The 27864-nt window shown below is 35.5% G+C and overlaps 1 protein-coding gene across 3 annotated transcripts; it reads right to left on the reverse strand.

The window, feature by feature from the left end:
- Positions 1–27864, reverse strand: TDO2 (tryptophan 2,3-dioxygenase). Of its 3 annotated transcripts, none has more exons than XM_073232539.1 (12): positions 27638–27844; positions 27316–27421; positions 25929–26019; positions 20686–20756; positions 19729–19856; positions 18005–18191; positions 16672–16779; positions 13997–14109; positions 12773–12829; positions 11584–11663; positions 2269–2359; positions 1–596 (listed from the first exon to the last, which is right to left on the reverse strand). In XM_073232539.1, the coding sequence occupies exons 1-12, from the start codon at positions 27670–27672 to the stop codon at positions 443–445; spliced, it is 1221 nt and encodes a 406-aa protein (XP_073088640.1). In that variant the 5' UTR covers positions 27673–27844; the 3' UTR covers positions 1–442. The 3 variants fall into 3 exon arrangements, with proteins under 3 accessions (XP_073088640.1, XP_073088641.1, XP_073088642.1); XM_073232540.1 differs by having other exon boundaries at positions 27316–27395; positions 27638–27843; XM_073232541.1 differs by lacking the exon at positions 2269–2359 and having other exon boundaries at positions 27638–27864.

Below are 27864 nucleotides of genomic sequence, written 5' to 3' on the forward strand. Positions count from 1 at the left end.
TCCTAACAAATAGAAGCTAATTTTTATTATTTTTTTAAAATTTTGATAAAATAAGTATTTATACAGTGACACATTTTATTGCATAAAATATTTGAAATAACTGCAGTTTACAAGCTTATAAGGTGTGAAACAATTAGGTAGTGATTGCATTAAAGGTTACATTAAGGTAAATATCAGAGAGCATTGAGATTTTAATAGGAAAACTATGTACAATGTTACAGTTTAATTGAAGTAATTTCTTTTTAGTCTTACATCATCATAGAAAATGAGATAATAAAGTTATTTCCAGGATTGAGTCAGAGCACCACAGTGTTTAACTATATATACATATATATACACATATACTACATTAGGACTCTGTGTATTCATGAAAAGTCATAGAAAAGTTCTTAAAAATACAGACTAAGAAATGGATTTTCTTCGTAGATTTTTGCAGATGATTTCAATCTGATTCATCACTACTGAAGTAAGAACTGTCACAATATTCAGCCATGTAAAGGAATTTATGAATAATTGGGTTCATCTTCGGTATCCAGTGTCGGGGAACCAGATACGTTGAAAGATTAAATAAATCTACAAATACCTTGTACCTGTCACTGGAAAAATACATATAAACAGATGTTATAGATTTATTGACATGAATTACTTAAAAATTTGCATTGAAAATTTTCATTTTTCAAATATTTTGCCAGAAAAAATTGGTATTCAATATTTCCATATTGCATGTTACATATATCATTTATATTATATTAAATAGTATTAGTATTAAGATTGCCTCATTTTCATTTCTATATCCAAAGTTTATGCCCATAAAACCGTTCTCTTTTACATTGTTCCTGACCAGGCTAGTCCAGATTAAAAATCCTAGAGTCTTACTATTGTCATTCTACCATCATAAAGATAAAGCTATGTTCTTATTTCTAACTTTTAAAGGATAATATGCAAAACAAAAATGTACACAATACAGAGTTCCTAGTTGTTCAATGGAAAATATTTCCCACCAGCAAATTAGCTACCATGGGACTGATATGAATGAATTAATAAATTGAAAAGCCATCTTGGATTCAAAGTTTTCACATTTAAAATTGTTTTTGTGTGAGTCAACTCATTTTAACTGTCGCAGTTTTATGAAAGAAGGGTATTTGCCTTTGAAGTCAAAGTTGGGTTCAAATCCTGTTCTGTGACTTTGTAAGTCATGTGATTTTTTATCAGTTTTCTAAGCCTCAGTGTCTTGATTTCTAACTCTAAAATAAAAAATACAATCCCTTCCTCTGGCCCTGCCTTTGTGAAAATTGAATGAGATAATGACATATTAAAAATACTGTTTGTGTTCATTGTTCCCACCACCTACTGTGTGTGTGCTTATTTTGTACAGACAGTCATTTACTGTTCCATGCTTGCAGAATTTGTTCCCAGGCAAAGAGAAAATATGTAATGATTGTGAAATTCAAACTAATGCTTTTAAAAAATCATTTGATCTAGAGTTTATTCCCATAGAAAATGAAGAAATAAATAATAAATGATGAAAAATTGAATCTTTGCATTTTATAACAGTCTGATAGTAAAGAATAGGGATGAAAAAAATGTGCTATAAAGAATTTGGAGACTAAATGCAAACATCTCATTTCTGCTTGAGCTGATTCTCCTTTCAAAAGGGGTCTTAGAAGTTTCCTAGTTTTCAGATATATTGATTCATGTATGTATAATTTTGTGAATGAATATTAAATAAGAACACAATGTCTTAGAAATCTCTCTAGTATATTTAAAGTATTCAATAAATATTCACCCTCTTTCCTTGTAAACAGTAGGAAAAGGGTACTCTCTGGAGTAGATGGTTGTAGTTCTTTTATAGTACAGAAAATAGAGCCATATCTGGAAACAAGGAAATATTTTTTAATTGTGTCATTCATCTGGCCAAGAGAATATAATGAACTTAATGATAACTGTTTTAGGCTTGTCCAAACTTAGGCCAGAATAAGTTGAAAATATTTCTACCTGGATTAACTTCTTCATGTCCCAACAAGTCATGCAGCCATTGGTACCACACCCTTTCTCAACACAGAATCAAAATGATGAACTTCCAGATCAAAGGATTTTTAGAATGACCTCCAAAGTTTGTAATAGAAATACCTTACTCTAACTACAAATGTGCTGTTAACAGTTTAGACAAGAGCAAGTACAAATGACTTTTCCCAGATAACATATATATGGAAAGACAAGGAGTTAGTGACTTTCACCAAAATAAAACGGTGCAGTTCCCTCTATTACCTCACTGTTGAGCGCAGGTACTGATAGCCCGAGGACCCCCCAGTGCCAGCTTTGCTGCCCAGCATTCGGTGCACCATGCACACATGGTTATCTAGGCAAACACACAAATTAACTGAGTATTTTTATGCCACTAGTACCACAATGTTCTAAAAACAAGGAATTGGTAATGATTATTGCTTCTGAGAAAAGGCTCACACCTTATCACTTAGCCATATGGAAGGTTCATGTTTGAGTGTCAGATGAGAAGAGTAGGTTGCCTGGCACCCCAGTGGTTTCAGGCTACATGCATTTGACTCCATCTATCATTACATTTAGCCTGTGCACACAGTAGGGGAGAGCAGGGCCACAGTACGACTTTCATGAGCCCTGGCCACTTTTGCATTTATGGGACCCTTCCTCCATTAAAAAAAACTATTAAGGTGGGGTGGAGCCAGGATGGCGGCGTGAGTACAGCAGTGGAAATCTCCTCCCCAAAACACATAGAGCTATGAAAATATAACAAAGAAAAATCTTCCTAAAATAGAGACCACAGGACACAGGACAATATCCAGACCACATCCACACCTGCAAGAACCCAGCGCCTTGCGAAGGGGGTAAGATACAAGCCCCGGCCCGGCGGGACCCGAGCGCCCCTCCCCCTGGCTCCCGGCGGGTGGAGAGAAACCAGAGCGGGTTTTTTTTTTTTTTTGGCGAGCGCTTTTTGGAAGCCTTAGAGGGACGGGCCCCCATTGCTGGGGAGGCAGGGTGGCGGGACCAGTGAGCAGGTGCCTGGGAACGGCGCTGGAGGACAAAGAATATCCCGCGTTTCTCCCTGCGGGACCGGCGGGCAGGTGCCTGAGACCGGTGCCTGAGGACGGAGGAGGTCGCGCGTTTTTCCCCTTTTTTTTTTCTCTTTTTGGCGAGCGCTTTTTGGAAGCCTTGAAGGGACGGGGACCCCGGTGCTAGGGAGGCAGGGTGGCAGGACCGGTGAGCAGGTGCCTGGGACCGGCGCCTGAGGACAAAGAATATCCCACGTTTTTCTCTGTGGGACCGGTGGGTGGGTGCCTGAGACTGGCACCTGAGGACGGAAGAAATCGCGCGTTTTTCCCCTTTTTTTCTCTCTTTTTTGAAGCCTTGAAGGGACAGGGACCCCGGTGCTAGGGAGGCAGGGCGGCGGGACTGGTGAGCGGGTGCCTGGGACCAGTGCCTGAGGACAAAGAATATCGAGCGTTCCTTCCCTGCGGGACCGGTGGGTGGGTGCTTTTTGGAAGCCTTGAAAGGACAGGGACCCTGGTGCTAGGGAGACAGGGCAACAGGACCAGTGAGCGGGTGCCTGGTACCGGCACCTGAGGACAAAAAAAAAAAAAAAAAAAAAATCGCTTGTTTTTTCCTTTTTTTTTTTTTTTTTTCTTTCTTTCTGTTCCCTCTCTCATTGTTGCTGTTGTTGTTTTGGTTTGGAGAGTGCTTTTTGGAAGTCTTAAAGGGGCAGGACAGGTCACTTAGACCAGAGGCAGGGAATCTGGGGATCTCTGGGCACTCTAACCCCCTGGGCAGCAGGGAGCACAGAGGCCCCTTACGGAGATAAATAGCCTCCTGGCCGTTCCCCCTCCAACGGGGCTCCACCATTTTGGAGGAACAGCCCCAGCCAGGCCAAGCCCACAGCAAGAGCGGAGATAAACCCCAAAGCAACTGGGCAGGAAGCAGAAGCCCTGTCTGCTCACAGCTGCCCAGCACAAGCAACTAGAGGTCGCTATTATGCCAGGAAAAGGCTACAAACCAACAAGAAGGGAAGCTCTTCCAGCGGTCACTTGTACCAGCTCTGCAAACTATCTCTATCACCATGAAAAGGCAAAACTACAGGCAGACAAAGATCACAGAGACAACACCTGAGAAGGAGATAGACCTAACTAGTCCTCCTGAAAAAGAATTCAAAATAAAAATCATGAACATGCTGACAGAGATGCAGAGAAAAATGCAAGAGCAATGGGATGAGATGCAGAGAAAAATGCAAGAGCAGTGGGATGAGATGCAGAGAAAAATGCAAGAGCAGTGGGATAAAGTCCGGAAGGAGATCACAGATGTCAGGAAAGAGATCACAGAAGTGAAACAATCCCTGGAAGGATTTATAAGCAGAATGGATAAGATGCAAGAGGCCATTGAAGGAATAGAAGCCAGAGAACAGGAACGTATACAAGCTGACATAGAGAGAGATAAAAGGATCTCCAGGAATGAAACAACACTAAGAGAAATATGTGACCAATACAAAAGGAATAACATTCGTATTATAGGGATACCAGAAGAGGAAGAAAGAGGAAAAGGGATAGAAAGTGTCTTTGAAGAAATAATTGCTGAAAACTTCCCCAAACTGGGGGAGGAAATAATCGAACAGACCATGGAATTACACAGAACCCCCAACAGAAAGGATCCAAGGAGGACAACACCAAGACACATAGTAATTAAAATGGCAAGGATCAAGGACAAGGAAAGAGTTTTAAAGGCAGCTAGAGAGAAAAAGGTCACCTATAAAGGAAAACCAATCAGGCTAACATCAGACTTCTCAACAGAAACCCTACAGGCCAGAAGAGAATGGCATGATATACTTAATGCAATGAAACAGAAGGGCCTTGAACCAAGGATACTGTATCCAGCACGACTATCATTTAAATATGATGGTGGGATCAAACAATTCCCAGACAAGCAAAAGCTGAGGGAATTTGCTTCCCACAAACCACCTCTACAGGGCATCCTACAGGGACTGCTCTAGATGGGACCACCCCTAAAAAGAGCACAGAACAAAACACACAACATATGAAGAATGGAGGAGGAGGAATAAGAAGGGAGAGAAGAAAAGAATCTCCAGACAGTGTATATAACAGCTCAATAAGCGAGCTAAGTTAGGCAGTAAGATACTAAAGAAGCTAACCTTGAACCTTTGGTAACCACGAATCTAAAGCCTGAAATGGCAATAAGTACATATCTCTCAATAGTCACCCTAAATGTAAATGGACTTAATGCACCAATCAAAAGACATAGAGTAATAGAATGGATAAAAAAGCAAGACCCATCTATATGCTGCTTACAAGAAACTCACATTAAACCCAAAGATAAGCATAGACAAAAAGTCAAGGGATGGAAAAACATATTTCAGGCAAACAACAGTGAGAAGAAAGCAGGGGTTGCAGTACTAATATCAGACAAAATAGACTTCAAAACAAAGAAAGTAACAAGAGATAAAGAAGGCCACTACATAATGATAAAGGGCTCAGTCCAACAAGAGGATATAACCATTCTAAATATATATGCACCCAATACAGGAGCACCAGCATATGTGAAGCAAATACTAACAGAACTAAAGAGGGAAATAGACTGCAATGCATTCATTGTAGGAGACTTCAACACACCACTCACCCCAAAGGATAGATCCACCAGGCAGAAAATAAGTAAAGACACACAGGCACTGAACAACAAACTAGAACAGATGGACCTAATAGACATCTATAGAACTCTACATCCAAAAGCAACAGGATATACATTCTTCTCAAGTGCACATGGAACATTCTCCAGAATAGACCACATACTAGCTCACAAAAAGAGCCTCAGTAAATTCCAAAATATTGAAATTCTACCAACCAGTTTTTCAGACCACAAAGGTATGAAAGTAGAAATAAATTCTACAAAGAAAACAAAAAGGCTCACAAACACATGGAGGCTTAACAACATGCTACTAAATAATCAATGGATCAATGAACAAATCAAAATAGAGATCAAGGAATATATAGAAACAAATGACAACAACAACACTAAGCCCCAACTTCTGTGGGATGCAGCGAAAGCAGTCTTAAGAGGAAAGTATATAGCAATCCAGGCACACTTGAAGAAGGAAGAACAATCCCAAATGAATAGTCTAACATCACAATTATTAAAACTGGAAAAAGAAGAACAAATGAGGCCTAAAGTCAGCAGAAGGAGGGACATAATAAAGATCAGAGAAGAAATAAACAAAATTGAGAAGAATAAAACAATAGCAAAAATCAACGAAACCAAGAGCTGGTTCTTTGAGAAAATAAACAAAATAGATAAGCCTCTAGCCCAACTTATTAAGAGAAAAAGAGAGTCAACACAAATCAACATAATCAGAAATGAGAATGGAAAAATCACGACAGACTCCACAGAAATACAAAGAATTATTAAAGACTACTATGAAAACCTATATGCCAACAAGCTGGAAAACCTAGAAGAAATGGACAACTTCCTAGAAAAATACAACCTCCCAAGACTGACCAAGGAAGAAACACAAAAGTTAAACAAACCAATTACAAGCAAAGAAATTGAAACAGTAATCAAAAAACTACCCAAGAACAAAACCCCGGGGCCGGACGGATTTACCTCGGAATTTTATCAGACACACAGAGAAGACATAATACCCATTCTCCTTAAAGTGTTCCACAAAATAGAAGAAGAGGGAATACTCCCAAACTCATTCTATGAAGCCAACATCACCCTAATACCAAAACCAGGAAAAGACCCCACCAAAAAAGAAAATTACAGACCAATATCTCTGATGAATGTAGATGCAAAAATACTCAATAAAATATTAGCAAACAGAATTCAACAGTATATCAAAAGGATCATACACCATGACCAAGTGGGGTTCATCCCAGGGATGCAAGGATGGTACAACATTCGAAAATCCATCAACATCATCCACCACATCAACAAAAAGAAAGACAAAAACCACATGATCATCTCCATAGATGCTGAAAAAGCATTTGACAAAATTCAACATCCATTCATGATAAAAACTCTCAGCAAAATGGGAATAGAGGGCAAGTACCTCAACATAATAAAGGCCATATATGATAAACCCACAGCCAGCATTATACTGAACAGCGAGAAGCTGAAAGCATTTCCACTGAGATCGGGAACCAGACAGGGATGCCCACTCTCCCCACTGTTATTTAACATAGTACTGGAGGTCCTAGCCACGGCAATCAGACAAAACAAAGAAATACAAGGAATCCAGATTGGTAAAGAGGAAGTTAAACTGTCACTATTTGCAGATGATATGATACTGTACATAAAAAACCCTAAAGACTCCACTCCAAAACTACTAGAACTGATATCGGAATACAGCAAAGTTGCAGGATACAAAATTAACACACAGAAATCTGTAGCTTTCCTATACACTAACAATGAACCAATAGAGACAGAAATCAGGAAAACAACTCCATTCACAATTGCATCAAAAAGAATAAAATACCTAGGAATAAACCTAACCAAAGAAGTGAAAGACTTATACTCTGAAAACTACAAGTCACTCTTAAGAGAAATTAAAGGGGACACTAATAAATGGAAACTCATCCCATGCTCATGGTTAGGAAGAATTAATATCGTCAAAATGGCCATCCTGCCCAAAGCAATATACAGATTTGATGCAATCCCTCTCAAATTACCAGCAACATTCTTCTATGAATTGGAACAAATAATTCAAAAATTCATATGGAAACACCAAAGACCCCGAATAGCCAAAGCAATCCTGAAAAAGAAGAATAAAGTAGGGGGGATCTCACTCCCCAACTTCAAGCTCTACTACAAAGCCATAGTAATCAAGACAATTTGGTACTGGCACAAGAACAGAGCCACAGACCAGTGGAACAGATTAGAGACCCCAGAAATTAACCCAAACATATATGGTCAATTAATATTTGATAAAGGAGCCATGGACATACAATGGCAAAATGACAGTCTCTTCAACAGATGGTGCTGGCAAAACTGGACAGCTACATGTAGGAGAATGAAACTGGACCATTGTCTAACCCCATATACAAAGGTAAACTCAAAATGGATCAAAGACCTGAATGTAAGTCATGAAACCATTAAACTCTTGGAAAAAAACATAGGCAAAAACCTCTTAGACATAAACATGAGTGATCTCTTCTTGAACATATCTCCCCGGGCAAGGAAAACAACAGCAAAAATGAGCAAGTGGGACTACATTAAGCTGAAAAGCTTCTGTACAGCGTAAGACACCATCAATAGAACAAAAAGGAACCCTACAGTATGGGAGAATATATTTGAAAATGACAGATCCGATAAAGGCTTGACGTCCAGAATATATAAAGAGCTCACACGCCTCAACAAACAAAAAACAAATAACCCAATTAAAAAATGGGCAGAGGAACTGAACAGACAGTTCTCCAAAAAAGAAATACAGATGGCCAAGAGACACATGAAAAGATGCTCCACATCGCTAATTATCAGAGAAATGCAAATTAAAACTACAATGAGGTATCACCTCACACCAGTAAGGATAGCTGCCATCCAAAAGACAAACAACAACAAATGTTGGCGAGGCTGTGGAGAAAGGGGAACCCTCCTACACTGCTGGTGGGAATGTAAATTAGTTCAACCATTGTGGAAAGCAGTATGGAGGTGCATCAAAATGCTCAAAACAGACCTACCATTTGACCCAGGAATTCCACTCCTAGGAATTTACCCTAAGAACGCAGCAATCAAGTTTGAGAAAGACAGATGCACTCCTATGTTTATCGCAGCACTATTTACAATAGCCAAGAATTGGAAGCAACCTAAATGTCCATCGGTAGATGAATGGATAAAGAAGATGTGGTACATATACACAATGGAATACTACTCAGCCATAAGAAGTGGAAAAATCCAACCATTTGCAGCAACATGGATGGAGCTGGAGAGTATTATGCTCAGTGAAATAAGCCAAGCGGAGAAAGAGAAATACCAAATGATTTCACTCATCTGAGGAGTATAGGAACAAAGGAAAAACTGAAGGAACAAAGCAGCAGCAGAATTACAGAACCCAAAAATGGACTAACAGGTACCAAAGGGAAAGGAACTGGGGAGGATGGGTGGGCAGGGAGGGACAAGGGGGGGGAAGAAGAAGGGGGGTATTAAGATTAGCATGCATGGGGGGGAGGGAGCATGGGGAGGGTGAGCTGCACAACACAGAGAGGACAAGTAGTGACTCTACAACATTTTGCTAAGCTGATGGACAGTAACCGTAATGTGGTTGTTAGGGGGGACCTGATATAGGGGAGAGCATAGTAAACATAGTATTCTTCATGTAAGTGTAGATTAAAAATTTAAAAAAAAAAAAAAAGAAAGAAAGAAAGAAAAGGGGGATTACTCCTTAACAGGATAAAACTATTGGTAAATCAAAGATCAACGCATGCTTTAAATATCCTTAATGTTGATCACTTAAAGGGTGTCAGATGATCAGCTATGGAGGTACTCTTTTTTGATAATATTCCTTTCTCTTAATTAAAAAAAAAAAAAAAAAAGCAGTTTCTGTGTGCTGACCTCCAATGAGTTCTGCACAGTGGTATAGAGGGCATGTCAAAGTGTGGGCAAAGGGTCTGTTTGTTTCTACGCAGAAGATCAAGGCCTAGCTTGGATACCCAGAAAATGAACTAAGATACGATATGAGGAGGAGCTTCCGGCATCAGCACTCTCTGGAGGACTTGTACCGGGGGATGATCATCAAAAAGCCTCCACAGGGATCCGGACGATGCTGCGGTTGTGGCTGCATCCAGCCCACCGTCACCTGGACTTGCCATAAGAATGAGGAGGGAGATGTCTAGGCTGGCATGTGCATACAGTGAGACAACGAATTTGACCGGATCTGTACTGTTGGAACTCAACCAGGAGTTGGGAGGGGTGCAAGTTGTAGCACTCCAAAATCTCATGACTATAGACTATGGTTAAAAGAACATATGGGATGTGAACAGATCCCAGAAATGGGCTGCTTTAATTTGTCTGATGGTTCAAGTACAGTTGGACAATATCCATCATATCATAGATAAATTTTCACAAAATCCTAGGGTGCCTAAATGGTTTTCTTGGCTTCACTGGAGATGGATGGTAATTATAGATTTGCTTTGTTTATGTCACCGTATTCCTATTATGTTAATATGTGTGTGCAAATTAGTTAGTAGTTTAAAACCTATACATACTTAAGGTACTATACAAGAAGATATGTCAAAGAAATAATCAATCCTCCCAAGTTTCCTTCATATGCTACATCTATAGCTTTTCTTCTTCCTTCCTAATTACAACCCTTAAATAGAATTCGTGCCTCATATCGAATTTACCGAGTATCATAATTCCTCCAGGTGGTAAGATACCTCGAGACAAGTGCTGGGCATAGAAGCCACAGGGCATAAATCTGCAAAGAAGTAAAAAGCTAACCTTTGCAAACAATATGGCTTCTCTCTCACTTACCAACTTTACATTTCCCTGTATGGCCCCGGAAGATGACTGGTTAGCCAGAGACGGGTAAGATTCCTCAAGGGAGGAACAACCTAAGACAGGCACAGTCGCAGGGGGGCCATCAGGTGAGAATTTGGGGATCAACAGAGGTGAGGCTCAGAACCTCACCCCCCCCTGCTTTGAGAGAAATCTTCTGCATCTGTGGATGTCTTGCTGCCCTTGTCTAGCCTGGATTAATACTTAGTCCATAGGCACACACCTGATCATCTGATCATCTACATTTGCCTTCTTACAGCACTAAACTATGTTTTCTACCTTTATCTTGCATCTACCTACCACTTCAGCATTTTATTAAAAATAAAAATAATAATAATAATAGGAGAAATGTGGGATCAACATATAAATCAAGTACAAAAATCAAACGAATATTCATATTTGACCTGATTGTTTATAGGTCATATTGCATGATCAAAACCGAAAGTTTCTGTGATGACTGCCCTTGTACTGTTCACCATGTAAGAATTTATTCACTATGTAAGAATTCGTTCACCATGTAAGAACTTGTTCGTTGTGCTTCAGAAGATTGGAGACTGACGAGAATTAGGCTTGAGATGGATTAATGATTGTACATTGAGTGTTGACCCCCCTATACTGAATTTTATTGTTGTTAACAACCATTTGATCAATAAATATGAGAGATGCCCTCTCAAAAAAAAAAAAAACTATTAAGTCATGTTTTAAAATTGCATTGGCATAAAGAATAAATCACTGTACATAAATGATGAATAAATTACAGTTATATATTAAAACATTTTCTTTGACCTACAGTTCATTTTTTCCTTCTAATTATCAAATAAAACACTTTTCATCTTCATTTTCATTTTCATTCTGTGGGCTCTGGGCACTGTACCTGCTCTGTATACTGGATTAAGTGCCCTGGGAGAGAGTAATTATCCATCTGATTTAAATAAAAACAACTCACAAAGGAAAAAAGAAAAGAGAGAGTGAGAATGAGGCCAGACAGAAGGAGTAAATGCGTAAAGGGACAGTTGGCAGGGAAGGTTTATAGGGTCAGAGATGGCAGGAAGGACTTACATCTCCATTTGGTCATGAGTGTGTCTATGTCCATAAGAGAAGTTAGAAGCTGAAAAGGGATCTGGAATCTAGGCTCTTCCCTAAAGGAGAAATAATAACAAATTTATTCAGCAAATCCAGTGTATTAGAAAAAATATAAGTTCTAAAATCTGTAAACCTTGGAAACAAATGTCGACTTTGCTTCTTAGGAGCTGTGGCAGCTCTAGATTACACTCAGTTTCTTCAGTTCAAAAATCGGGATACTACCACTCAATTTACAGCATTTGCTTGAAGAGTCTAGAATATTCCATGTAATACACTAACCAGCCAGTCACACCTAATATCAATTCTTATTAAACGGCAGATATACACACTATCTTAAATTTTCCAGCTAGTAATAGCCAAAACCTTTTTTTACAGAAAGACACTAAACCATAAAAGCAAAGGTTTTTTATTTCCTCTGATATATTTCTCCATCTAATCTTTTGGCTTTCTTGGTGCTTTTCTGTTTAGGATGCATAAGCTTGAGTGGCATATATTCAGTAAGAGTTAATGAGGTGAGTTTAAAGATTTTGTTTATACTGCCATTCTGAAGAAACAGATTTGAGAGGATTAAAAAATTAAATAAGTAGGACATCCAGTAAACATAGATTTTTGTTTTTGTTTTTGCTAAATTGCTACCCACTGTCTGACACATTTAAATCATGGAGCATAAAGTGGACCCTTCATACACATGGCATAGGTGTAAATGGACATTTCATACTTTAGAGAGTGAAAGCTATTTTACTTGAAATTGCTAATTAAGGAGAACAATTTATAAGGCATTTTTACTTTATCATATATTTTTTTCATTTTAAAAGCAAAATAATACAAATGTTTAATGATAGAACACATTTCATGACTGAGGTAGATTAAACTTTGGCCCTTTAGGACCTTTAAACTAACAATATTTTGTGGAATTTAATAAAAAGATATTTGATTAATGTGTATGTATGTGGGTATATTTTCTTAATTTTTGTATTCACTACACAGATAAAGTTTTACTATTAAAAAAACTCATGAAACATCACAATTATCTTCTAAGCTTTCCTCTAAAACTTAATGACTTTTTAAAACTGCAATTGCAATTTATAATCTTTGAACTTGACATAGTAGCTGTATCCACTCCTCAATTTTAACTTCTGCTTCTCTTCTCTGGATTTACTTTTACCTGTAAAAATATATCATCAAGGCCCCCTGAAGTGCTCGGTAGGACAGTCGTCTCTCACCTGCAAGATACATAGGAACTTTTAACTTAATAGGTAATCTGAGAAGTCTTATATTAACTTGTCATCATCACCTTAAGTCATTGTTACATGATTTTAGAAAACAATGTTTTAGTTTAAAATTGTTGTCCCTTAGCTTGAATTTGGAAAACTATCATACAAAACATTACTTTAACACTGGATTTTAAAAGACAAACTAAAATATATACACACTTTAAAGATCATGTTAGTAAAACCTGATATAGAAAATACTTAACTTACATGATAGTGTTCTATTGTATACTATTTTTCAAGTAAATAGTATACGACTTACTTTTTAAAAAGTTCATTCCAAATTTCATTTGAAAGTAATGTTCTCTAATTCACTTAAGATTACTTAAATTACTTAAAATCACTTGGCTTCAAGGGATACAACCATTATTTAAAATCTCATACGTGTGCTCATATGAAATACTTTATCTGCAGGAAAACAAGATTTTGTTATTCTTTATGAAGGTTTTATAGAAAACAGGTAACAGCCTTTAAGCTTATAGATTTCATTCTACATATATTGCTATGCCTTGTATTTGTGTTACAAAACTCAATTTTTACTTCTGTTATGCCTAGTTCCAAAAAATGTATAGGTATTTTATAGCAGAAGTTTTACCAAAAGTGAACACAAACATTTCAAAAAGAAAAGAGATAAGAAAACCAAGGTATTGATAATATGGGTCAATTAGTTTCAGATAATAAATAGATCAATAGTAATTATGACAGTAGTCTTAATGTGTGCCCTTCCTGGTCTGCTTGGGAAACTGATTTCCTCTGCCAAGCCACCCTAGCCTCCACAATAGTTATACTTTCCCTCTCCTACCATTACTGTAGGATTTACAGCTACACTGAGTGTCTTCATTTCTGCCCCTATTAGGCTGTGAACTACTTGAAAAACCATATTCAATTTATCTTGGTAATCCTCAGGTCTAACACATACTGTGAAAGTTTCTACTTACGTCTTTGAGATAAACTTGGTTAAGGCTATTCATATAGGGTTATCAAAGATAACATTATCTGAGCCCTTGTTTCTGTGAGTGGAATAACAGTTTTCATTTTATGTCCCCCAAATATGGTTTGAAAATTTGATCTTGCAAAAATACATTCCAGGGGAAGGAACCTTAGAATTAAAATACCTCCCTTTACTAAGGAGATGTTCATGACGCTTCTCATCAAACAAGGAGAGTAACACCTCTTTTTGTTTCTGAAATTCAGCCATTTGTTCCTCTTTTTCCTCTGACTCTTCTTTAGCCTTTGGGAAAAACACTGTATTAATATTAATAGGAGAATAGATTCTTATTTTAGAAAAACATTGCTTGTGAGAAAAGGACTTGCAAGATTCAGAAAGGGTGTACTTGGAATATTAACCATATCATCTAATATTAAAATTTGGAAATTACACCTTCTGAGAAGGGATCTTTCTTAAACTCACTGGTTCTATCCTTTCACTTGATTTTAATGATTTGTTGATCTCAGATATTCTCTTCATAAACATTGTGAGAAGTGGGCTCAGATGGGCAAAACTGGAGGTAAATACAAGTGGTCAATAATGATCTAATTTTAGACAACAATTATTTAATGCAGGAAGTAAAGTAATTTTACTTAGGAAAAGTTAAGAACTCCGAGTCAGAAAAAATATGAGCTCTACTGAAATTCAGTATTCAGTATTGTATTCTTTAAATATAATTTCCTATATGTTTTTATTCATTTGATATCTATTGATTCATTTAAGGAAATTTATACTTTATGCCAACAACACATGCTTGATTTACAACGTGCTGGAGTAAAAATTAGCTATCCCAATTATCTTCAATTCCTCAGAGCATCCATACTGTATGGTAAGAACTTATGTGCACATTATTGCCAATTAATTACTCACTTATTCAGGAAAAAGCATGCTAAGATGATAGAGATAAAATTGTGAACAAAAATTGAGTCCCCTGATCTCATGTAGTATATTATCTGGTGGAAATAAGACACTGAACAAATAATCACCTGAGCATTAAATTGCAACCATGGACAGTAGTATACAGGAGCAGTACAGTGCCATGATAATTTATAGTAGTAAAGAGGTCAGGGAAGACCTTCCTGAAGTTTTCCTTCAGTCAGGACCTAAAGAATGGGAAGGAGTTACCTGGGAAAGAACATTCTGAGCCCATAGATAACACATGAGAAGACTCTGTGGTGGTAAATTCTAAGAACTAAATTCAGCTTCAAGGAAATTCAGTATGGTCGGACCACATATGATCCTGAAACACCTGAAGACTAATGTTAAGGATTTTTATCTTTTTCTTGAAAACAATGGGAGACATCAAAGAGTTTTATGCAAAAGGAAAATGTGATCAGATTTGCTTTTTGAAAAGATTGTTCAAACTGCAGTATGGAGAATAAATTGGAACAGAGCCATATGGAAGAGGCATATAAAATAGTTGAGAGACTATTAATCTAGTCCGTGTGGAAAATAATGGCAATTTGCACTTGATAGGAAGTAGTACATTAAAGGGAGATATTTGAGAGCTATTTAAAGGTAAAATTGGCATGATTTGGTAATAGCCTTAAGTGTTTGAGACAGAGGGAGATGCCAAGGATCAATTGTATGTGTATTACCTGATGAATTAGATGGTTTATAGGAGAAAATTTCTTCAACTTAGAGACGACCAAAATTATACCAGACTGGAAGAAAGTGAAATCTTTTTCAATTTGGTCTTATCATGTGTCCTCTCAATATAAAATATAAAGGGGGATGTTAAGTTTATGATCTGAAATTTAAGGACATATCTAAGCTAGGGAGAAAAGTTTGAGAATTGTTGGCATATAAAGGGATATTGAAACATTGGGTATAACTGAGTTCATCTATTGAAAGGCTACAGAGAAATAATAAAAAGGATCTACACTAATGGATCATGAAACTGCTATTTATTGGTCTGAGAGAGAAAAATAAGCCTGTTAAGAAGATAGAGAAATAAAAGCCATAGAGTTAGATGAAGACAGAATTTTGTGTACCACATACAAAGGAAAAATTCTTAAGAAAGAGTAAGTAGTAATTAGTATTGAATTGGGTTAAGGATTAGATGGGAGATTAATTATGCTAATTACTGGTATAAACACTTTAAAAATGTTTATCTAATTTAAGCTCATAATAATCCTATATGATATATACTTTTATTTTCTATTTTAGTAATGATGAAAATGAAGCAATGAGAGGTTAAATAAAAGGAGTTCAATGTCACATTGTTATTAAGAAGTGAAGGCAGGATTTGAACTCATGTAGTATGACTTCCAAGTCCCTGCCATAAGCACTACCTGATAAGCCCCTCAAGATAAAGAATTGAAATAACTCTTTCAGGAAATTTAGTCATGAAGAGAGGATGAGAGGACTGTTATTTGAGGGAACTGAGCATCAACAGTATTTATTTAAAAGAAAGGAATGACATTATCTGAGAGCCAATAGGAAGGACCCAGCGAATATGTAAGAGCCAAGGGAAACTTATTTGGCTAAATACATTAACTTGATTGGTCTTTTGTGAGCTTACTTTTGTCTAGAATCGGTGATAATATGAAATTTTCAATAGAAATGAAAAAGACCTATTAATCTAATTTGCTTATTAAAGGCAAAACCTTGCCTACAATGAAACTTTAATTTTTATTGTGCATTAATAAAATTAAATCAACCATATAATATATTCCAAGCAGATTCATTGGTGAGAGAAAAAGAATATAATAATGAAAGTTTAAGAGAGAAGTAGAGAACGGTTAACTGTAATCACCAATACTTCTGTAGGAAACATATAGTGACTTATGGTGTCATAAATACCTGAATCCTTCTGAATTCTTCTTCTAGGCCTTCGACAATGTTTTTTTCAAACTTTCCCCAGAAGTTAAATCCATGTGGCTCTAAGCCTGGTGTTCTTTCCAGCCATGCCTTAAGTAAATATTATTTCTTAAGTGAATGTGTTATATAATTTAAAATATGTAAAAAATTGTAACTAACATTTATAAACTTGAAACAGGAAGATTCAATGATTTTCAAAACATGTCATAAGTCCTTTTGTGTATAAATATTTTCTCCTCCCCATAATTTTCTTCATTTAAAAAATGGTCTATTTCATTTCTTAATCTTTAAGGTAATCATATTAACAATCCTTATTTTTTATTTTTTAAGAAATATATTATAGAAACCCAAATTTTCCTTATAAATCTATGAAAATATCTAAATATTTTGTTGAAGCTTCCAGTTTACTCTCTAAATACTTCATCTTAGGAACTGAAGGAATTTAATGTAGAAATAAAACCAAATTCATGCATTTCTGTATATTTCATTTAACCTATTCTTGAATAGATTAAAATAGCTTTGAATAGGTTTGAATTTGAAAAAGTTTTTGAAATTAGCTGTGTGCTTTTTTCTCTCCCTATCTTTAAGCTGTTGTATAGCATTAGGTACAATATATTAACCTAAGTCCACATTTACAATACCAAGGAGATTAGTGCACAGAGTATAATTCACTAAAAGAAAGGTTTAATTTGCAAAGGAAAAGCCTTTGTGAAGAAAATAAAGACCATATAATCCTCATTTGTGAATCTAATTCACTTATGAACAAGTGTAGTTTATGATTATAATAAATATAAATTTAAATACATATAATTATCATAACCAATTCTAAATCAATGATTCCTCAGTTATTTATAGGTCTGTGTGGAATTAAGATATGAAGAGAAGAAATTCTGAAGGGTATACTATAAGTAATTTAGTTTTAAAAAAAATTTACAACTGTTGAAACTTTTCAATTACAGAATATTTTAAAGAAATAAACCTTATTGAATAATTAACCACACTTAGTTTAAAAATCAACTAATTAAATGTTGCGTACTAGGGATGTTTAAAAGAATTGTTTTTATAAGGTAAGGTTTTCAAATACTAAATAATTGATTATATAAACATTTCTGAAATTCTCAAGAGAGTTCTTACTATTTTAAATATTTCAATTAGTTGAATTTACCAGTTTAAGTATATTGTTATAATTTTTTTCTTTTTTTAGTTACAATGAATGTGACCAAACTTTACTATGAGTTTTAAATACTGATTTAGTAGAAGCTAAATTAGTAAAATATATTGAGTTAGACTTTAGAAATAGTAGTTGAGCATGTACCTCTACTAGTTGCAAAAGTGTTTTTTCCTGCTCGGACTTAAGTAGCAGTTCATTCTCTTCTCCTCTGAAGTTATCACGATAATGTCTTCTGTTGTAAGGGACTCTCAGACTCTGAAGGACACCTATCTTGTTTTCTAACAGTCGGAATTGCAAACTCTGGAAGCCTGACGCTGGAGATAAGTACTCTCTTTGAGAATAAATGGGGGAAGGGAGAAGAAGAGACAGGGAGATGGATTGACATTATAAGTCACCGTAATGATTCCTTCTAGTGTGAGAGGTTGTCAGTTTTACTCTTCTAGATATCGCCAAGAATACAGATACACAACTGCCTAGAGAAGGACCTACAGTTTTGGCCTTTCTGAAATAAGGAAAATGAGATACTGAGCATCATTATTACTGTTGGTCAGTCAATTTTGTTGGAATGTTTATATAGTTTGTGAGATGCCGTCATGTGTGTGTGTGTGTATAAATATATATCATATATATGTGTATTAAATTTTTCCAAAGATAAAGACAGGGGGGACATTGAGCAATATTTTTCATTCAATAGTGCTAAAAGATTTTTATAAATATTATTTGATCCCTTCTAAAACTTACATTTTATGATTTATCATTGATCTCATTACCTAGTATTTTGCCTACTACAAAATAGATGATCAAAAATGTAATTACTCTCACCCCACACAATAACCCAAATGTTTACATTTTTATAAATGTCTTCATCTAATTGATACTAAGAGTTCAATTTTTTAAATCCTTCACACAGAGGAATTTTACTGCATTTCTTTGATTGTCAAACATGTTGGAGACCCTGCCTATCACACCATTAAATGCACCAGGTGTTCTTAAAAAAATTTCCTTTCAAATATTGATATGAAAAAACTTTTTTCTTTACATATGCATGGCTTTGGCTGCTTGAAAAGGTAGAACTAAAATTTATAGTTCAATCCAAAACTCATATTGACATTTTTGCTGATGAGATTCTTTAATATATATATATATATATATGAACCAGAGTTCATAAGCTGCAATGAGAAAAACAGTGTCAGTTGGAAAGTTATGGGAGCCTCTTTGGCCATAAGTACATGAAAGATACAATTAACACACTAAAGGACACACATATGGACAACCTAGAAGACAAATTTCTGGAAATGTACAATCTTCAAGACTGACCCAGGAAGAAGCAGAAAATCTGAACAGACCAATTACTAGCAATGAAATTGAACTGGTAATCAAAATACTCCCAACAAGCAAAATGCCAGGACCCAGTGTCTTCACAGCTAGCTTCTACCTAACATTTAAAGGAGAGCTAATACCTATCCTTCTTGAAGTATTACAGTGGTATATATATCACTCCTGTTTCTCTTTTATTTTTAGTTTTTAACTTAAAAATGTTTTAATTTTAAATATTTAGCTACATATATTATATCAGTAATTTTAGCCATTTGAGTAAGTTGTCTAAATACTTTTTGGATAAAAGCAGGGCACACAATGCTTAACTGAAATTTATAGGTTATGTTATGTTTGTATGTAAAAGTGAGTGATAAGATATTTTTAATAATATCTCAAATGGTTTGTGATTAAGGCTCCCAAGTGCTTATAGTGACAAAGTATCAGTAGGACAGACTCCTTAGGTCTGTCATTTTACCCACCATGTTCTTCTTTTACCCACCAAAATGAGGGGGTAAATGTCACTGCATTGTTACAAAGCCACAGTTGCACACCTGAAGTCATTGAAGTCCAAGGCTGTCATCGTTTCCAGAACAGAAAACTGCTGTACAAGTAGTTTAAGGATCACTGTCACACGGTGCATGCGAGTAACAACTTTAAGCATGTTCCTTTCATCCCTGACCTGATGGTTAAGAAATGAGACTTTGGTTTGCTTTAAGGAGTAAAGGTCAAGGTAACATGGAAACTTTCAGGTAAGGATTAAACAACACCTGCATAATTCTCCTCTTTACTGAAGGTCACAGTTGCCATTGACATAAATGGAAATTATATTCATATATATAATAAGAGGGCTGCCTGTGTAGGATGTTCTCTGTTTTCCACCCGTTCTTGGAGCAGGGGCTCAGTGACAGAGAACCAAAGGCTGTATCTTGTGTCTGGAAGGTGTGTGGAAGCAGGAGGAAAGTGGGAGGGAAAAAGCGCAGTACAGACCTCTTCAGTCACTTGGCAGTCTGCTTCCCCACTCTTGATCCCCTTTATCCTTTCCTCCCTTATTCCCACCTCTGTGTCTCTTTCCTCTTTTTCTTCCTCCTGCTACTCTTTCCCAACCTCCTTCTTTTCCTGTTTCACTTTCTTCATTATTCTTCCTATGTTCCCACAGTGAGTACTCATTAAAAATATAATCCTGGTGTCTGTTAATTATAAAATCTATATTAGCTATCCTGGCAATCTAACATCATTTATAATAACTTTTTTAAGAGCAAAATTCTTCTTTGTAGTTCTAAACAAGGCTTCTGAAACTGAAAATTGAAAGGATCCTTAAAGCAATGTGTAGCTCCAGGATAGTAATGCCATCAGGAAAATAGGACTAAACTCTTGGACACTCAGAAAGGCTGTTTTTTTCTCCATTAAGTAGTAATTCCACTATTATTTGGTGTTAGATTTTTCTCATTAACAATATTTCTAACATTGTCCAAAAAAGTATAAAACAATATTGTAACATGGTAACTCACATGGCCATTCTGAAAGATCTCTCGAACAGAATCTAATTCCCAGAGGATTTGCTTAAACCAGAGTTCATAAGCTGCAATGAGAAAAACAGTGTCAGTTGGAAAGTTATGGGAGCTTCTTTGGCCATAAGTACATGAAAGATAGAATTAACACACTAAAGAGATATTAAATTATCATTTAATCAATAAATGCCAACAATCACAAATAAACAGTCTAAATATACAACTAAAGAAACTAGAAAAAGACAAATGAAACCCTAAGTTAGTAGAAGGAGGGACATAATAAAGATCAGAACAAAAACAAACAAAATAGGGGAAAATAAAACAGTAGAAAAATTCAATGAAACCAAGAGCAGGTTCTTTGGGAAGATAAACAAAATAGGCAAACCACTATCCAGACTTATCAAAAAAAAAAGAGAGAAAGGGCACAAACAAAATCATAAATGAAAAAGGAATAATCACAATGGACACAACAGAAATATAAAGAATTATTAGAATTCTATGAAAAAATACATGCCAATAAACTGGAAAACCTAGAGGACAAATTTCTGGAAATGTACAATCTTCAAGACTGACCCAGGAAGAAGCAGAAAATCTGAACAGACCAATTACTAGCAATGAAATTGAACTGGTAATCAAAATACTCCCAATAAGCAAAATGCCAGGACCCGACGTCTTCACAGCTAGCTTCTACCTAACATTTAAAGGAGAGCTAATACCTATCCTTCTTCAAGTATTACAGAAAGCAGAAGAGGAGGGAATACTCCCAAACTCATTCCATGAGGCCAACACCACTCTAATACCAAAACCAGACACTATAAAAAATGAAAATTATACAGCAGTATCTCTAATGAATGTAGATGTGAAGATTAACAAAATATTAGCAAACTGAATTCAAAAATATATAGAAAAGTATCATACATCATTACAAAATGGGATTAATTCCAGGGATGCAAGGATGATACAATATTCATAAATAAATCAATATCATATACCACATTAATGAAAAGGATAAGAACCACATGATCGTCTCAATAGATGCTGAAATAGCATTTAACAAAACTCAACATCTGTTCATGATAAAAACTCTCAACAAAATGGGCATAGACAGAATGTCTCAACATATACCTCAACAGAATAAAAGCCATATAGATCAAACCCATAGCTAACATTCTACTCAATGGTGAAAAGCTGAAATCTTTTTCTCTAAGATCAGGAACAAGACAAGGACGTCCACTCTCATCACTTTTATTCAACATAGTACTGGAAGTCCTAGCCATGGCAATCAAACAAGATGAATAAATAAAAGACATCCAAATTGGTAAAGAAAAAGTTAAACTGTCACTATTTGCAAATGACATGATATTATACATAGAAAACCCAAAAGACGAAAAACTATTAAAACCAATAAATGGATTCAGCAAACTTGCAGGATACAAAATTAATGCACAGAAATCCAATGGATTCCTATATACTAACAACAAACTAGCAGAAAGAGAAATCAGGAAAATAATTCCATTTACAATTGCATTCAAATAAATAAAATACCTAAGAATAAACAGAAGGAAGGAGGTGAAAGACCTGTACTCTGAAAAACTATAAGGCATTGATGAAAGGAATTAAGGAAGACACAAATGAATGGAAATCTATCCCATGTTCATGAATAAAAAGAAGTAATACTGTCAAAATGTCCATCATGCCCAAAACAATTTACAGATTCAATACAAACCCTGTCAAAATACCAATGGAATTTTTCAATGAACTAGAGCAAACAATTCTAAAAATTCATATGGAACTACAAAAGAATCTTAAGATAGCCAGACAATCTTGAGAAATAAGAACAAAGCTGGGGTATTACACTACTTGACTTCAAATAATACTAGAAAGCTATAGTGATCAAAACAGTATGGTACTGGCACAAGAACAGACCCATAGATCAATGGAACAAAATAAAGAACCCTGATATAAACCAGTGCCTATATAGTCAATCAATACATAATAAAGAAGCCACACTTATACAATGGGGAAAAGATAGTATCTTCAAAAAACGGTGTTCAGAAAACTGGCAGCTATGTGCAAGAGAATGAAACTGGATTAACATTTAACTCCATACATAAAATTAAACTTGAACTGAATTAAAGACCTGAATATAATACATGAAACTATAAAACTCTTAGAAGAAAAATATTGGCAAAAATCTCTTGAACATAAGCATGAGCAACTTTTTTTCTAGATGAATCTCCTTAGGCAAGGGAAATGAAAGCAAAAATGAACAAGTGGAATTACATCAAACTAAGAAGCTCTGTACAGCAAAGGACACTATTAACAGAACAAAAAGGCAGCCTATAGTATGGGAGGATATATTGGTAAACAACTTATCTGATAAGAGGTTAACATCCAAAATATAAAAAAAAATCATATGACTCAACACCAAAAACACAAATATCTGATCAGAAAATGAGCATAGTGCCTGAACAGACATTTTTCCGAAGAATAAATTCAGATGGCCAACAGGCACATAAAAGGATGTTCCACATCACTAATCATCAGGGAAATGCAAATCAAAACCACAGTGAGATATCACCTCACACAAGCTAAAATGGCCAGTATCCAAAAGACAAGAAATAATAAATGTGGTGAGAATGTAGAGAAAAAGGAACCTTTTTGCACTGTTGGTGGGAATGTAAATTGGTGCAGCCATTGTGGAAAGCAGTATGGAGGTCCCCCAAAAAATAAAAATAGAAATACCATATGACCAAGTAATTCCACTTCTAGGAATTTACCCAAAGAAAACAAAATCTCTGATTTGAAAAGATATATTCACTCCTTTGTTTATTGCCACATTATTTACAATAACCAAGATAAGAAAGCAATCAAAATGTCCATCAGTAGATGACTGGATATAGAAGAAGTGGTATATATACACAATAGAGTATTATTCAGCCATAAAGAAGAAATTCTGTCTTTTGTGACAATATTATGCTAAACTAAATAAGCTAGGTGAAGAAAGACAAATACCATATGATTTCACTTATTGTGGAATGTAAAAACAAAACAAAACAAATGAATAAAATAGCTGTAGACACATAAACACTGAGAAGTAACTGGTGTTACCATAGGGGAAGGATTAGAGTTGGTCGGTAGGGAGGAACAGGGATATAAAGGGGCACAAAAATCTCAATCATAACATAAGTTGGCCAAAGGGATGGGATGGTAGCACAGCATGGGGAATACAACTAGTGATTCTGTTACATCTTCCTGTATTGACAGATAGTAACAAGTGGGGGTGAGGATTCAATAATGTGGGTAACTGGTGAACCACTGTGTTGTATACTTGAAACTAATATAATAGTGTATATCAACTATACTTCAATAAAAAAGTCAATAAAAGCCAATATAGCCATATTATTATGCCATAAACAAATATTAGTGATACAGTTTTCATAGCTTCTTGTATTGTCATTCTATGGCAGGCATGTTAATGAAATGCTTTATATTCATTATTATTACACCGATTTCTCTCAGCAAATGTATTGATTAGGTCTTTTAGGTACATAATCTAATTCTAACTTCCCATATGGAAGCTGGAGGTATGTGGAGAAACAGAAGTGATATTCAATTTAATGAATATGACAAATTTGTGGTTTCTAGTGGCCTAGAGTATTATGGAAAGGACAAGCTTATGACTAGTCTAACACTGCTATATTCATCTGTTTCCCTCAATACCTAGCATAGTGCTTAGCAAAGATAAACACTCTATGAATAAATGAATTAAATCGCTAGTAATCATTAAATGAGCACAGAAAATCAGTGCTAGAGATCTCTGGTACATTCTTCTTGGTGCTATCAGATAGGTAAAGGCTATGTTTCTGTACTAAAGGAATCAAATTATAATTTTAAATTACTTTTAAGGAGACTTTTAGGTTCTAACTTTCATAAATGGACAAAGAGCAAATCAAATATTCCTTGATCCATTTACATTTCTGCTTTTCAGGCTACTACTTTGGGTGGCTAGTCCCATGACCCACTGACTACATGTTGTAACCAAAGATTTGATTGGAAGGAAAGTCTTCCTATCAAATCATGATAGCTACTGCTTGCTGTTGTTTATTTTGTGCTGTACCCCATCTGAGTGCTTAATGCACGTTACCTCATCTCACCTTCACAAAACCTCTGTGAATGAGAAGATACAATAATTCCGTTTTGCAGATGGGGAAATGGAAAGAATTCCTGGTAAAGATACCTGACCAAGATCACACAATTTATAATGGTAGAAGTGGGTTTCTCAACAATTTTCTGATTCCTGATTTGTGCTGTTCTGCCATGGTTCCTTGTCTGTTAATGTGTCTTGGTATAATCCCCCAATAAAAATGTAAACATAAAACAGGAGCCAATTATTACACATGAAGCCAATTATTTCCCATCTCTTTTTTTTTAACTCCAAGGAGTTGATCATTTTAGCTAGTCAGTGAAGCAAACAACCACTTCAGGAAAAGACTCTAAGAATTGGCAGGGAAAGAAATATGTCTACAAATGGGGCACTGGATAGCATGAGTCACTGGGCCCTCCCTGGTCAGCAAGGGTACAGTGTTATAAAAACAACTGTTTTAGAAAAAATCTTAATATTTTGGGGTCACAGACTTTTAAAAGTCCATATTCATGAAAATTTGCAATTTCAAAGATATTTTGCAATTTCAAGCAATTTCGAAGAGTTCAGGGTTGCCTAAACTCCCAGACATGGACTCTCCTATTAAAAACTCCTCTCCAGAGATTAGAAGCCTGGAAAAGATAAGCACATTTTAGGTAAAATTTATATTACTGTTTAGTACCAGATTTATGAGGATTACTTCACAAAGTCATAATAAATTTAAGTGGTCTCTTTCTTGAAAATACTTTTTTTTTAAGTTGCAAGTTAAAAAATAGTAACATCTTCCTTGCAAAGATGTTAGCAAATATTAGTTTGCAAATTCTCCATAAATTCTGAAAGATAAAAAGTCCCTTTGGATTTAGAATAAAGCTAAAGTCCTACTTGATTCAATTAGCAGTGAGGTAACAAAGAAGGCTGTTATAAAGCCAGGCAAGAGGCCTATGAAAATTTATATGGCTGCAAAATACTCTTAGGCATTTCAAACAAAAGTGATTCCTTGATCTTTCACCATCTTCAAGTTAAAGGAATTATAGATTTCTTCATTGTTGATGCAAAATGCCTGTGGAATAGTTACTGTTCAACATTTTGTGCAACTTACCTTGATGAGTTATGATAAAAAGATGTTCATCATGGATTTTATTTCCTTTTATTTCACTTTGAAGCTCCTGTGCATTCAAAACTTTTTCTAGCTGTAAACAAAAAGAAGGAGGAGAGATTTTGTACAAGCTTCCAGTTATAAGATTTAAGAATTAAGTTATAAAGACTTATTGTATAGCATAGTGATCTAAGTTAATAATACAGTATTATATGCGTGAAAGTTGCTAAGAGAGTAGATTTTAAATGTTCTCACTACAAAAAAGATGGTAATTATGTGATGTGATACAGGTGTTAGATAATGCTATGGGGGTAATCATTTTGCAGTATATAAGTGTATATTCACTGACTGTGCACCTCCATATTGTAAAAATCACCATGTTGTGCACCTTAAATTTACACAATGATATTCATCAAGGTTGTATGTTATATGTCAATTATATCTCAATAAAGCTAGAAAGAAGATTAGAAAGAAAGACAGATTTTGAAATTGCAAACCTTGGTTTTTGTCCACTTTAATAAGAAGTAAAATACAATACTGAAAAAGTCCCCAAATTCCCAACTTCTCAGGAACTGACTTATTTTCTTTTAAGCACTTAATGAGTCTCATAAAGCATGAGCTGAATTTATGATTTTTATTCTTTTCAGAAGAAATAATATTTGGTAGGATTTTGTCATAACAAGTGCTGTTACACTCCCTGAGAAGTCATATCGCTTCAATTTCTTGAAATGAGTATGATAAAGGCTCAGTAACTTGCTTAGTAGAACATGTATCTTCCATTCTTTTCAATCCTAAAGAACTTCATTCTAAGATCTTAACATTCTTTATCATCTCATCCTTAGAAAACCATTGATGAAGGATCAAGGGCTCTATTCATTTCACTTAAAAAACATAGAAGACAAGCAGGCTAATATTTATCCCAGAATAATCTCCAAATACCTCGTTTACAACATCCCTCTTTTATTTACTAATGATTTCAAGAAAACATGTGCCTTCAATGTTTCTACTTTATGATAAGGGATTTAAAAGATAAAATTTTTTTCTAGATACATTTGTAATTGTCTGGGTTGGAATTTAGTGACTATGTCTTATTTATACAAGTTGTGCAATGCCTGCCAGTTATCTACCCTTTATCTTATCATTTATATTCTTCTGCCCAGATTCTGCAACAATCCTGGCTTTTGCTGTACATTTGTGGGAGAGGTGAATTTTCATAGAGGAGTCTCTAGAATTGTTCTAACAAAAGTTGGAAAAGCATGAAGTTATATGAAAAGAGATATCGTTAGGTCCAGAATACTATTTGGTGACTGAGGAAAAAAAAAAAAAAAGAAAACAGCGAATTTAGCCCCTAACAGTGGAAGCTAAACACTGTAAGGACTCTGTCACTTACATGCAGATAGTTCCCATAGATAAGACCTCCTTTGCTGGCTCTGTTCATGCCGGTCTGTGATTTGTCTTCTTCACCGCCTTCTACAGAAAATTTTTTAAAAGCATATCTGCAGATTAATTAAATGAGAAAAAAAAATAGATCTTGAGAAAATCCACTAATACCATGAGTCATTACAATTCTCTCACTACCAAATTTGTTAAAAGGAGATTATTAAATAAAGGAATAAGGGTGACAGCTTTCAATACTCTTGAACTTCAGAAATTAAAGTGTTCATATTTGGCAATTCTAAGAGCCCAACCATAGTACAGAAGTAAATACTCACCCAAAGTTGTTTCCTAAAAATGGGCACCCACTCATGGTGAAAAGCACTGTCTGAGAAGCACCGAGGTTTGCCTCTAGACAGATGATACCACGGCCCTCCCCAGATGTTCTACAGCTGCCTTTTATATGCCCTGCTCACCCTGCGCCAGCCAATCAGCCCGCTCTGTGTGCTCTTAGCTAGGATCTCATTTCAATTAGTAGGGAGGCTGAACCTCTGTAAACTTTAGA

This window comes from Manis javanica, chromosome 3, assembly GCF_040802235.1.
Source record: "Manis javanica isolate MJ-LG chromosome 3, MJ_LKY, whole genome shotgun sequence".
In the NCBI taxonomy this organism is placed as follows: domain Eukaryota; kingdom Metazoa; phylum Chordata; class Mammalia; order Pholidota; family Manidae; genus Manis; species Manis javanica.